General features: G+C 40.1%; 2 protein-coding genes across 2 annotated transcripts; both read right to left on the bottom strand.

Moving 5' to 3' along the window:
• Positions 1 to 235: 235 nt before the first annotated feature.
• On the bottom strand, positions 236 to 8,859 carry LOC111247999 (fatty acyl-CoA reductase 1-like). The gene is made up of 5 exons (XM_086984150.1): positions 8,717 to 8,859; positions 5,965 to 6,220; positions 2,956 to 3,092; positions 2,526 to 2,672; positions 236 to 2,341 (listed from the first exon to the last, which is right to left on the bottom strand). Exons 2-5 carry the CDS (start codon positions 6,119 to 6,121, stop codon positions 941 to 943), a joined length of 1,842 nt encoding a protein of 613 aa, XP_086840276.1. The 5' UTR covers positions 6,122 to 6,220; positions 8,717 to 8,859; the 3' UTR covers positions 236 to 940.
• An 840-nt stretch (positions 8,860 to 9,699) lies between these two features.
• LOC111248001 (uncharacterized) lies at positions 9,700 to 14,148 on the bottom strand. Its single transcript, XM_022799664.2, has 6 exons — positions 13,149 to 14,148; positions 12,277 to 12,399; positions 11,476 to 11,769; positions 10,993 to 11,227; positions 10,541 to 10,767; positions 9,700 to 10,166 (listed from the first exon to the last, which is right to left on the bottom strand). Exons 1-6 carry the CDS (start codon positions 13,456 to 13,458, stop codon positions 10,036 to 10,038), a joined length of 1,320 nt encoding a protein of 439 aa, XP_022655399.1. The 5' UTR covers positions 13,459 to 14,148; the 3' UTR covers positions 9,700 to 10,035.

Genomic DNA, 14,148 nt, shown 5'->3' with positions numbered 1-14,148 from the left:
CCAATGGAAATGCTAAATAGCTCCAAAGTTCGCGATTTCAAATAAAACAAACCCTCTTTCCATAGAAGAAAAGCTGCTGTCTATGTCCCAATAAGCATGACAGCTAGAACGAATCTCATATAGGGTCAATAGGATTCTTTGCTGTTATACCCATTTTTATCAGTTGTACATTGCTTGTATGCTATTTAAGCCAACACCTGAAATTTACAGTATAAAAAATAAAAACACGATTCCGTTTATGAGTCAGTCATATAAATATATTTCTGTCAGAATTACGACGTATTGTTATGGAATTATGTCAGCTCCGTCAAAATGAACCACCGTCTACTGCTCTAATCTAAGCGACTTGGACGAACTTTGCATGTCGTCGAAAGCTGGTTTATAAGTTCATTCATTCATTGAACTGTTGTTTGAAATATGGATGAGCTGATGTCACAGAGAATTTCTAGCGACTAGGCCAATCGAAGCAGACGCTAAGAAGTCATGGACCTGCTCTATTTGCGTGTTAAAAGTCGTCGCTTTAGCCTATCATAAAAATGGAGACAAAGGATGCTCCCAAGTACCTTCGTTCTGTCTCAATATTGCTGTTATTATGAGTCCTGCCATGTCCCGTAGGACCACTCGGTTGCACGACTCAGTGAATATTAAACACTATTTAGTGTCAAATACTAGATATCAATAAGTCGCCATACAATCTAGATCTTAAATTTTTTGCTCCAATGTCCCATAGGGTATGTAACCCTGTGTTCAATCAGTCCTACAACAGCTGATGTTGGAGTAGTGATACACAAAGCAACACAGCCTCATCGCAATCATCGCATAAAATGATTAGTTATCATATATAGAGGTGTTCCCGTTGTCTTTATAGAATGGATTCCATGGATTTTCTACGTTCCGTTGTTTTATATGCATGGATAAAATTCGTACCTTGCCACTGATATTAGTAACGATGACTAATCATTAATAGACGAAAGTCGCCTCGTTTATCATAAACGGAAGCCACCATATTACCGATACCTAGCATTTTATAGACTGCAAACGCGAACCCGACCTTGATCAGCTGTTCGTAGAGATAGAGCCGTTGGAACCAATTGGACGAGTGCTTATGATTTTCCTTGAGGACGAAATCTCGTAGACCGCGCACGTAATCATGTAGAAAGGAAATCCAACTAATGTTGCTCACCTCGGTGCAGAACTCCTGGCGGTCGCTGTCACTCAAACAAAGTCTTAGCCGCTCGACCTTTTCAGTACGGAAGCACCACTGGTTGGTCGTGAAAAAAGTGAGCGCGTTCTGCATTGCGGTCAGTTTGTCGTACATTTTCATGAACTGTGGCTCCTTACCCAGAAGCTGGTATATTTTGTCCATGACATATGCGGGCACATAGTGTTCCAGCAGCATCGAGGTGCGATGAAGAATCCAGTTACCACGCAGGTGGATTTTAGGATAGCGGAAGGCCTTGTTGAATGTAACCTTTGCGATTAGGGTGCCTTGGTAGTTTTCGAAATCGGCCCAAGTTAATGGTGGTGCGCGATCGCCGGCAGCGCAGTTATATACGAGCACATTTTGAGGACGGAACATGCCTGTGTGCCAGGCCACCACAAGAATCGTATTCGCCACAATATCGACTGGAATGAAATCGGCGCGCATCTCCTTCTTCGAATATATGGACCGAAGAACGCCGAGAGCCGTAGCAAGTACCATGCCGTTGGGACCATTGTAGTTATCTACCCAACCCGGCACCGGCTCAGCCAAAGACCCGACCACAATTGAAGGTCTAACGATTGATATCGCAAAAGGTTTCTTTATAGAAGCAGGCTTCACATCTTCATCAGGTCTGACAGTAGCGGAGTTGTGGTTGTTTTTGTTGTGGGAGCATGCCTCCTTGTGCGATTGCTCATACCGGGTCATGGCGGCGTCGTGGAACTGTTTGATCATTGTCTCGGCTAGACCTTTAGTGAAGGTGTATGTGTTTGGCTTGTTGCCCAAAAGCTTCTTCTGAACAGATTCTAGTGCTTCATCGTCGAGCCATTCGACCATACGCATGATCTGTTCAGGCTCGTATTCTTGAGGATAGATTTTCTCTTCTATCGTATCGAGATCACAGTTGGCGTAACATGTAGACACGTGCACAAGTACCTCAAGCTTATCAAGGGTGGCGCAAAGCTCGAGGATACGTTTTGTACCGAAAAGATTCATTCTAACGGCGTTTCGGAGCGGCTCGTCAAAACGCACAGAGGCCGCGTTATGCATGACTACGTTGATACAGCTCCGGAGCTTCTGCAAGTCGGATGGGTATATGCCGAGGCCTTCGTGTAGCATGTCTCCTTCAATCATTTTCACCTTGCAATAATAGCAGTAAAAAAGAATTTGTACAGCTTAGCTAATTTGTTGATAGTATGCTAGAGACCAGTTAGGTGTTCGCTTCGCGTCGATATATGTATTGAAACAGGATTTTGTTAATTCTGTTTAGCCACACAATTCTGTCCCGGGTAGCCCAATCTAACTTCGATAATCTCTCGCGAACCTTTTCTATGGCCGTCGGATTTTCCTTGCGTACTCGATCGAATAACGCACTGTTGAATATATCTGTAAAGCGTTGCTGCAGGGAATGGCCCTTCTTTTCGCGTCCCAGTACATAGATCGATGCTACGTCGGGGCAAGAACGCAATATCTGAAAGTTAACCCATTTCATTGAGTCAGAACTGATCAGGTACTGGCAAAATAAAAGACAAGCATAATGCGAGATATCATCGCTCTAGACGAAAAGTTAGAAAACTGAACTTAGATTACTTTCCCTGAAGCTTAGAATATACATAACATGAACGGGTTTTAAAATCCTAATCGCTCTAAACGTAATAATTCTTTAACGGATATGATGCTCGACCTTTTTTTTTTTTGCTTTGGTGAAAACTCTAATGTGATTCATTTGCTTAAAACTAATAAAGGAATTTCACCTTTTCGAGAAGCACCTTCCCGACGAATCCAGTACATCCTGTGATGAATAGGTTTTTCCCTGACAGATACTCCCGTACTCCAACGTATTCATAGAAAGCATTGGTGAGAAATAAGTTCGATGTCATGTTCAGTGGTTCTGCACAAAAGAATAAGAACAGCGAATTATCCTGTGTTTGCCTTTATACTATTATTGACAAACAAACGAATATTTAGAGACAGAACGGCGCTTTTAAAATCTAGCTGTTCCTCAGTCTTTGTAGACGGCATGTTTACTAGATATTAAGTCATTTCAAGCTAGAGAGTATTGCAACGGGACACGAACAGCAATTTACCCTAATAAAGAACATGACCGGTTTGAATACTAAATAAATTATATTTAAATATTTAGCATGCGGAATTATTTGATAGACAGATTCAAGTAGCGCGTCACATTTGGGATTATGCCCATGTTATAATTTAACCGCTATTCTCTTTTGCGAAAATTTGTCAAAATTCTAGCGTATGTCTAAGATTCCCTTATCAGTTCCCCAAGCAGACTCTGATTAATATCGCTACACTTCGAAGGTACTTTCACTCGCTAATTTTTCGGTACCAATTTTACAGAAGATTAGCCGATTATGCAAAAGTTCTCACTATGATAAAAAAAAAAAATGGGTGTCATAACAGTTTTGTGTTAAAGTGAAGGATACGATGTTTTGTGTCCAAAATTAATTTTCACCTGCTTCCTTCAAACTTGTCAATAAATAATTCCTTTAACTTCCGTTAAGCTATAGAACTTGTTGTCGAATTCATAGCTATTTGACGTAACGCAGCTCGGATCACCTTCTTAAGGTCGAGTTAATTCGAAGTAATTCTGAACGCTAATATTAACTAGTATATGAATGTTTTTTACGATTACCAACTTGCGGACTTCAATTTGTCCCTATTCCACTCAGCTGTACCGCTGGCTTGTGAGTGCACTGAAACGAGTACTCACTGCTCTGACGTCGGACCTATATACGGAATCATTTTGTAGTACCAAATTAACTCCGAAGTAAATACGCGCAACTAACAATGTAACAGGACTATCATTCGTATATATCCAAATGTACAGTACTACGGGATGCTTTCCGAGGCTCATACGGCCATAAAAGTCCAACCACTCATTTCTGACTAATAAGTGAACCTTAAACTATTGTCATTAACTGAAATGAGCGAAACTTCACCTAAGCTAGATGTTGTACTTAGTGCTTTTGTACGCGCTACCGTCAACGAGCTTCAAAATTGAGCTAGTCTGACACTGGCTAACTCGGGTATTTTAGCGCACTGTAATTTTTCGAGCGGATCAGCTACTTGAATGTCGCTTTTATGAACTCAACACGACTCAATTGTGGAGAGAAGACGACCCCTCGATAACTTAGGTTTTGAAAAAAACGTCACCAGAAAGGGAAAAGGGAGAGAAGTAGAGTCACACAGACAGATACACACTCAGCATAGTCCGATCTTGACCTTATTTGTCCTTCCCAGAATATGACTATCCTTTATTTTCATGGTCGGCTTAAAATTTTAGCCAGATCTGTATGTATGCGCGGCTGCCTCAGTGTATAATGGTTTGTTATCCGGCAATTCCGAGTGATTTGTCCCCGCTCCCCTTCCGTTATACGGCCCTTGCTCTGATACCCCTTCTGCACGTCGAATTCTGCCTTCCCACACCATGTACGCTCTTACACATTTTAGAACGCTTTCCCAATCACTCTCACCTGGTCACAAACGTGGAAACATTCGCTGGTTGAAAAAAGCTACGTTCTTTCAGAGAATCATTCCATTATTGACAATCCCGTTGTCATTTAAGCCTATCCTATTGGGTTGTTGACGATCGGCCTTTTCTTGAGGAGCGCTCAAAAATAAACGTCGATGTCGCTTCTGATAGCTGAGTAATATATATGCGAATTATTAATACATGATATCCTGTATTTCAGGCAATATTCAGGGACGATCCTCAATCAATATGCTTGCTAAAAACTTATTGAGGATATTGGTACTTAGTGATCGCTAACCTGTTAATCCGTCAAACACGTTTTTTCCCCAGATGCTAATCTCCTGATGTAGTTTTCCTCACTCAATTCATCACAGACACTTCAACAGAAATTCGTGTCGCATAAGCCAATGCGACAAAGCACAAGAGTAATTAATTCTTGCAATAGGAGGTTTAAAGAGCACAAGGGAGTCAACGGCACGATGAAATTTATATAGAAAAAATAGGATAGAAACGCCTACTACAATCGATCATCATTAAGCCTTTAACGTAAACATAATATTATACACTGACCAATATGATCATAATGAGTAATGTTAACTCAGATTTGTTAAAAAAAAATTTAAAAAAAAAAACTTTTTTATTTTAGAAATTCTATTCTAGTGATAATATGACGTAAAACGACTGATACTGAAATATGTATGACTGAAATATGCGGTCTATGGTCACTTGCATGACTTACTGGAACAAAGCTCTCAATTAGCATCCACCTGTTTTACAGTGTCCATCCAAATAAGAAAATCGAATACCTTAAGCGACAACGTTCCCAAGGGAGATCATCAAAAATCGTCACCGAAACTTGCTTCAAATGCAGTTTCTCTACAGTTACTTAGCTGCTTCTAAGCTATAATTCTTATATCGTATGTGTTTCCATGATTATTAAGGTGTGGCTTTCGTAGACATCAAAATAATAATAATAATAATAAAAAGGCCACAGTTTAGCTTGTGGAAGGGCCCACTTTACTGAACGGAACACGGTTACAGTAAATCACTTTAATACACGGTGTCTCATAAACAACTATTTTACCTGTTTTGTGACCGACTGAGAGCTGACGATATTTATTGCTTCTTAGAAATAACCGCCGTAATAGTTGGAGCAAGCTGATTCTTCCGGATGATGATACCGTCAACCTTACCGCGACTGTTACTTACAAACGGCGTCAATACCAACGACACTGATCGATATAGCAGCTCATTTTCATCATTACATTACCTTCGTATGCTTCCTGGGTAGCCTCTTTATCACGTACACACAATGACACGTTTCTGCATACGACTGATGTATGTGAATATTCAATTGCTACATGTACGTATGTAAGCTGTACGTTATCACCGGCTGCGGCTGAGTCGCTGACAACAGCAATAGTCATTCGAGCGCAGAAACAATTTTTGTTGGCGTCTGTGGGTAGACTCCGTAGAGGTAAGTGTGCACGTGCTTGGCACGCGGTCAGACCGGCCTGATTCTGAGACTTGCGTGCAAATTCATAACATGTGAGTGAAGTCGTACGCGTGATGATAGCGTGAAAAAAAAGAGAGAAAAAGTGAGAGGGTAGAAGAATAACGAGAACAATACCAAAGCCAAAAGACGGCTTTAATAGAAAAAAAGGCTGCCAGCGGCCGGATAGATCAAATACACCTCAAACTGATTTCAAAAGGCCACGGAACATGAGCCTTGCTTTCGGAATTCTCTATCAAGGTGGAAATGAGAATGATTCGCTATTAATGTTGTTATATGTAGGAATGGTTCGTAGTACGGGTTAAAATTACGACTTTTTTCATGCATTAGTTCATATGTTTACTTCTTATGTGTTTTACGAATGGTTACCGTTTATGGTTTTAAATTAGGAATAATTTTGAAAAGGCCATCGAAGAACATCTTTACTCATAAAATAGTCTTCAAATTTGCGCATGTTTTCAAACGTAGTAGTGAGTGGCCTGTGCATTTCATCCCTTTACTTCGTCTTCGTACTGTTATAGTTGCTCAATAGGGCTGGGCTTAGTTGAGCCATCGGTGGGAGAGCAATAAGCGCTAGAATACCCCGCACGACAGGTCCTAGCTATCATAACTGCAACAGTTCGTATCGGGTCATCAAGGTACAAATGATTTATTGGGAAGTGAGGCAGTTCTAAATCTTTGAAGAAACACAATCTGACAAAGCTCCGACACGTTATTACATAAATCGTCACATAAAGTGAACACATGAAGGTCTATACGTTTTCAAAAATAGATTCGTTTTAACGCGAAAAAAACACATGCATTGTATGACTGCGCTAGCTAGTGAGCTGAAGATGTTTCATATATAAAGGAATATGCAAGTTCTTTCAATATGTCCTTCCTGGCCCACTTCCTGGCGGCGAAGGAGCAGGCACAAGCATTAAAAAAGTAATGTAATTTTATAGAAAATGATCCGAAGCTGAATTACGATAGCCTTTGATTTCCGGAACGATGTTAATCACGGCTTATTACGGCTTACTTACGCTCCTATGCACACAGTATTATGAGTCAAAAAGCTATACATTTTTTTCATTGTTTCACTTATTTTTGAATGCATTGCGTGTTTCCTTGGATCGCTCAAATTTTCCTCTTTTTCCTTCAAAGGCAAGACGCATTTACCTATTATAGATGCATTATTATATTATCACGTCATAGGTCTTTCGGCCTACTAGAAACGCGCGTAATTTTATTAGGGCTTGAATACTATTAATATGGAGTTGTCAAAAAGTGTTCACTGTTTTTCTATCTAAATGGCTTTAAGGTCACATATCTCAGAAAAGAAGAGTGTCCGATCGCCGCTGGTTATTTAAAAGCTGACATTAGTAGGTGTGCGAATATTGTTAAAGACCTTTACTCAAACCTACGATAGGACGCCTTGAAGGTGAGTGAAACTCTTCGCTTCAAGAATTCGCCACACGTTACAATTGCATAACAATAAGTGAACAAACAGGCCTATAAAAAAAATTCATGCTGTTTATTGTCAAGACGCAAAACAGCCTAAAGATATTTGTGTCGCTTTCGTTCTCAAAATTGTCGACAAGTTACGGAACATAATATCCAGGCACTGTTTTATCACGAGTACGACGAGCTAAATAGAAGGAACACTTTGATAGTACAAAATATTAAATGCCGTCATATTTTAACTCATTAGACGAAGTGGTGTTATCAATGTACAGCTCAACATTTACAAGCTCTTGTCAAGGTTCACAGGTCAGACATCATTTTCTTGTCACTAAGTGCAAGCAATCGGTAAACACAGGATGAAAAGTCAACATGGCTGTGCCACACATAGATGAAGAAAGGCTGTTGACAAACTAACATCCTGCAAGAATGCGATATCATGCATTGATCGAAGTATATTTATTGAGCTCTTCGGTAACCGGGACCAAAAAGGTTACGCTTAAATTTGTGGAAACCACGTCTGTTCGTTTGCCACTGTAAACAAATACGTCAACGACGTGGCCTAGTACAATGAGATGATTGGGTCAATTTATAAGAAGCCAGAATAAAATTCACCCCAAATATTCTCAAGGTCTGCGTGAATGCCACGAATATGAAATGGTTATTGTTCATTGACATCGGTGTACCGAAATACTGGTCTGATGTTTGTTTGATGAAGCCATATTTATAATCGACAGTTGCTTCCATAGTTAAGTTAAAGAAGAACAGCTAGCGTGTAAATATTTAAATATCTTTCTCGATCTGAAGCAGGATGTGGATCTGTTCGTACTAAACTATGATTGAGGGCAAGACGGATGTCCCTCTAGTATTATAAGAACTGAAGCTTGAAGTTGCAACTGACGCTAGCGGACGTTAGCTGAAGGAACTGGAACATCTAAAATAAGCGAAACGCTAGCCGGCTTTATCTTATAGACAAAGGATTTATCTAGAGCAGCTACTGCTGCTGTGTTTCAGTTAATGCTGTCCAATAAATCAATCCGCGGATATTTTCTGTCTTCACCCTAGCTACCTCAGCGTCCTTTCGGTCCGTCGTAAAGACATTATTGTTGTTATGGCGAAGCTCGAAACGCTTGCGTAGTCGAACTAGAAGGAAGGGTACAAGCGGTTCAACGTGATAATATGAAGCAGCCTCGTAGGCAACAATGCGTAGCCATCATCATTCGATTAAAACATCTGTGACAGGTCCGTTCTAATTCGGATTCACAAGCATAAGCATCAGATAAGTACGCCGAAACTCGTATATTCTTCTAATGCTTGCCGCACAATGTCGTAACAATGATGATGATAATAACAATAACATATGTACTGCAATCGCGTCTAGCACTGGCCATTGTTATTTGTTGAAGTTGACATCAAACCATGACGTAATGGATCACAGCGTGGAAATATACCGCAAACGTGTATAGCTGTCAAAAGCAGAAAGGACAAATTTAAATATTTACCTATTTAGTACGTATATGTATATATCCAATAGGCGTTCAGTTAAAAATAGCACATACGACAGTTAAGATAAATGCGAACATTATACCAGACGTATCGATTGCTTATAATTCAACGCGCGCAGAATAACAACAATGATAGTAAAATAGTTGATAATGATAACGCTAAGCGCTGGAGGACACTAACTGTCCTTAGCTTGCTAGGGCGTCAATATCCTATGTTTCTGCGTTCTGTACGACAGATGCGCGTAAACTCCAAATTCAATAAAATATACTGTTTTATCGGTAATCAATAACTTCGGTACATTTTGATTTACAGCATAATGTGAAAAATGCGAGCCGTTGAATTATTTCAGGGTTTCGGCTTCAGTCAACAAACGCTATTTGTGCTAAATCGCTTACACCGCTATATCTAGCTGTGCATATACGGAGTGTTTACTAAAAACACCTCATATGAAATAAACATTTAATTAGACGCCAATGTTAGCGGACAGAAATTTTGCGTCTGCTATTTTGCATAAGACTAACTCAATAGAAACTGAAGCATCAGATGTCTTATATATGTACAATGTTTATTTTTTATTAATTTATTAAATTATTTTTTATTATCTTATCATCCACGTAGACATATATGAAGTTCAGCAAGGTAAATGGTAATATATATATTAAATATGCAGTTCACCATTTTTATAGTACATCGCAATTAACTAATAGCATAAGGAAGAGGGAATGTGTCAGATAAAAGAAGCCCTAAGACTGTAATTTGCTGCCACAATAAAAGGAAATCAGGACATTTAAAAGGGCCTGTTTCATTTTCGTAGGTCAGAGATAGAAACGTCTAGTTCAGTTTGATATCAATACAATGGCTAGCGTAACAATGACTGGACGCCTAGTTGCCACTACCGCAAGCCAGTAAGCGGTAAATGAATTTGAAGCCTGGCGGTTGGCCTGGAATCTCTTTATCACGAGTCTCCTCGGAGTCCGGCGAAACGAACGTGATTGCGTTTATTCCGTTGTCCTCTAAATGCAGTGCGAGGCAAGTGGAAGTTTCATTAATCAAAAACGAAACTTTTAGAATATTTCTGCGTACGTTCTAGTAGTACATAAGCAGTGAGATGGACTTACTGGTTACTCAGCTAAAATTTACAGGAGATTTTGTTTACTTCGTTAAGTAATTAGCATTTTTGCATGTGTGTTTACCCTATATACAGAAAGGATTTGCTAGCGCTTATTTAGCAGTAACAAAATAATTGCATACTATTGACAGTCGATATCGGCACAAATGGCAGGTCTATAGTCTGAAATGCTACCTTGCATTGTCCTTATGCTATATTCCATACAATGTTTCTTGCACATCTTTCAGCACTGGTGCTCAGAATTGGAAACGTTCGTACCTGTTTTGTACTCATCCGCAAAGTTTCTTCCACAGTGTCTGACGTTATCAATTTGTAAGTAGGCCTTGACCTTAATGGCTCCGGTCGTAGCATTTTTGCTGTAGCACTCGGTGTCGATTTCGCTTGGATTATAGTGAGGCTCAGGGGCTTCGCCGAGTCCGAACGGCCCAGCCTTTCGGAAGAAGACGCGACACGAGTCCGGGCCACGTTTAAAGCAAATTGCGTACCTGAACATGCATATCGATATACAAATACGAAATAAAGAAAGAAAATAAGAAATACAGTCAGTCACTTTGCTTGTGAATTGTGCAAAAGTATGTACAGCTCATATGTCACGAATAGCCTTACATGACAAGAGTCCTGTACATGGACCCCATCCTAAGTGGAATCTATATGTGGACTGTTCGCTTGCGTAATGTGATATATATATATATATATGACGGTTATTGTACCTAAGTCCGAGAGGATAGGAGGTCTCATTGACTCCTTGAGGTCGGTAATTGAAGCTCTTAACGATTCCGCTATATTCTTCGAAATACTGAAGACATCCGGGAGGCGCAAGGCGGGGTGAATGGCAAGGCAATTGTGTGACACGGATGTTCCATTTTCGCACTCGGTTTGGATCTTTCGAGTAATCGATGTTCATACGAAGTTTGATGGAGTCAGTATGCTTCACGTCCACATAAACTAAAACAGTTCAATACAAGTTTGTTGGTCAACTTATGGTAGATCAACAGATCGACTGACAGATTGTGCGAACACCTCATTAACTTTCTCACATACACATTGCATGGTGTAATTTCCAGCAAACTTGAAGTTAAAATGAAAAATAGTCCCGTTCACATTCTAACGCAGTCTAAGCCGCTGTATATCTCTTAATAGATTTCGTTGCTGCTATGACCTGACATAAATTTCCTGTTGATCAGAACACTAACCATGTTGACCGTCGTTGAGTCCGCACAAATTGTGGACGCGAGTATTGGCGTCTGCTCCTTCGATCGTGAGCATGTCATATTTGCATTTGCCCGATTGCGGATCCGGTCCAACGATATTAAAGTTGACGAAGTCCAGCTTCATTTGACATATATGCTGCCCAAGGGGAGTGAGTTTACGAATCCGAATTCCGCAATGAATCGAGCCTTCGGGATCCCACACCTTTTGTGGCTCGATAAAGTAGGTGTTGTTCGTTGAGATCTCTACCTCTTTGCCTTTTTCACACGTTTTCGCAACTAAAAATAATTTCAGGTAAAGGTTGACTTATTATGAGACCTCACATTCGTAAGATATTTGGTAAAAATACACGTTTTTTTTTTTTAATTCAAATCCAATTGAATACGTAGTTGGCCATTTTTCTGCTGTTATAAGGTGTCGATAGAAAAAAATCCTTGGTGTAATTTTGCTTTCTTTCAGATTATGAAATTTGTCAAGCGACTGTACATCAGTTGCAAAGAACTACAAGTTACAGTAAATAAATAGTTCACATGCATAACATGCAATGTATTTTCGACGGCGTTCACCCTGTGTATTTAACTCTTCGCTAACGTAATGTCTTTCTAGTTTGTACGCAAGCACCCACCTGGCTCAACTTAAATTGCTCCGGCAAAAACCAGTCGTCACTTATGATGGACCTAACGATCATCCTTTCCCCTAGCAAAAGGCTGGCTGAAAAACGGTGTAAAATTTCGGTAGCAGTAGCGTAAGAAACTTCTACATATGTTCACAGACACGAAACTTACTATGACAGCAAACGCCCCCTCCGTCGCAGTTTCCAATGTTTTCGCCTCGTTGAAGGGTACAATCAAACCCGCTCATACATACGCCTTGACCCTGTTCACACGGATCTAGATGCTGCTGACGGACTGAGAAGTATTTTAGATCAAAGTTAGCTGTGCATTTTCTCCATTTTCAAGTTAGCAGCGGTTTAGAACTTTTGCTAGAATGTTAACGAGAGCTATGCTCATACGTGAATAAAATTTATATGACTAATTATTTCACTCTCGGAGTTGCTCGATAAAACAATTATCTACGTTTTAGTAGCAGTTAAACGTGTGCCTTTTCTACGGCTTAATTTGAGCTATATTTGATTAGGGATCTTAGGTGTTTTCTGGGCTTATTTTAGGTTAATTATAGAACTGATTAGATATGAGCAATCAATACTTTAATAATCGTACTGCACAATATAGGACCTGTTCAGTCGCATGGGCAAACGGCTACGTTATGATTACATTATCTTTAAAGATAAGTTTATGGTTAGCGGGTACTTATATGTTTGAGAAGCTTGAGGCGATTCTGTCACTGCTTTGTATAATTATTTATTGGCTCTTGTCGCTGCGTTACTTCTTTCTTTAAGTTCGGTTAAGAAAATGGCAAATTATAATAAATACTGAATAAACAGCAGACATCAAGTTATTAGAAGCATTTCATTGCATTGTAAGCTCGATTTGTCAAGGTAGCACTGTCCATAATTATTTTAGAATGACTACAATTTTAAATTTTATGATCGCACTTTGAGTAAAGAGATCTTACTATTTTTTGTGTTTGCGAAAATAAAAATATTGCAACGGAAGTACTGCAGGTCGTACGCATTTACGTTAAACGAGGATCCTACCTTGAGGGATGTCGGCCGCAGCTTCACTCTGAGCTACATCGGCTGCCGGGGCATCACCAACAATTGTTTCTGTAATACCGGCAATATTCTGCACAACAGGCATATTTTGAACTAACTTATTGATGGCTTCGTGAGCGACCGACTTGGTCGTGTTGGTTCTTGTGCCTCTTGGGGCCATAGCAGGAGCTTTATCCGTGGCAGGGTTAACCGTAGACGAGGCTGTGATGGGCTCTGACCCAGATTTGACGGCCGGGCCGGCCATAATGGCCAGCGTCAGTGCAGAGAACAGAATCACGGTACGAACATGCATTTTGGCAGATGAAAGAAAATCCTTCTGAGAGAATATCAAAGCAGGCTCCGGTTTTATCTTCCGCAACGCCGGCTGACCCACCGGGAAAGGGAAGCACTGGAGATGGAAGATCTATCGGGGCACCAGATTGCACACATCTAGGAACACTCAGAAGATTAACTTCTGTATGTATCTGGGCCGACAAAATCTGTCTAGGCAATAAGGGCTGAAATCTTCAGTGCTTTTTGATACACACTACATAAGATTCTATTTTTCGAAATCAAAAGCTGTTATACGATTGAGGCATCCCTAACCCGTTGTAGGGCCTGTGGCCAGGTGTATAATACTGAAACAGCGATTAGCAGTCGTACACAACTTTAAACTCGAAACATTATGGTGAGTGAATCTTCGCAGAAAAACGAGCTATACGCCTTCAGAAGCTGGCATAGAGTCCGCATGCAGAATCTGAAGCCTTGTTCAGGTTCATGCGTTCAAAATAGGTTGTGTCATATTTGAATCTTTTTGCCCACTTGTATGGGTCTGATTCTTCTCGCTCGAATACTCGTTCTTTTTTGCGTCGATGTTTTTTTTGTTATTTATGTTAAATATCACTCTACGCACGCTACAGAGAAGAAGTCCATAGAACAGCAATCTGGAAACCTAAATATTGTCAGTTTGTTTCAGTTGTTAAAGCTATGTCTGGATACTAAG

Source organism: Varroa destructor, unplaced genomic scaffold, assembly GCF_002443255.2.
Source record: "Varroa destructor unplaced genomic scaffold, Vdes_3.0 BEIS01000003.1, whole genome shotgun sequence".
NCBI classification, from domain to species: domain Eukaryota; kingdom Metazoa; phylum Arthropoda; class Arachnida; order Mesostigmata; family Varroidae; genus Varroa; species Varroa destructor.
Note: the sequence above shows the minus strand (reverse complement) of the source record. Positions and strands in the feature narration are given on the sequence as shown.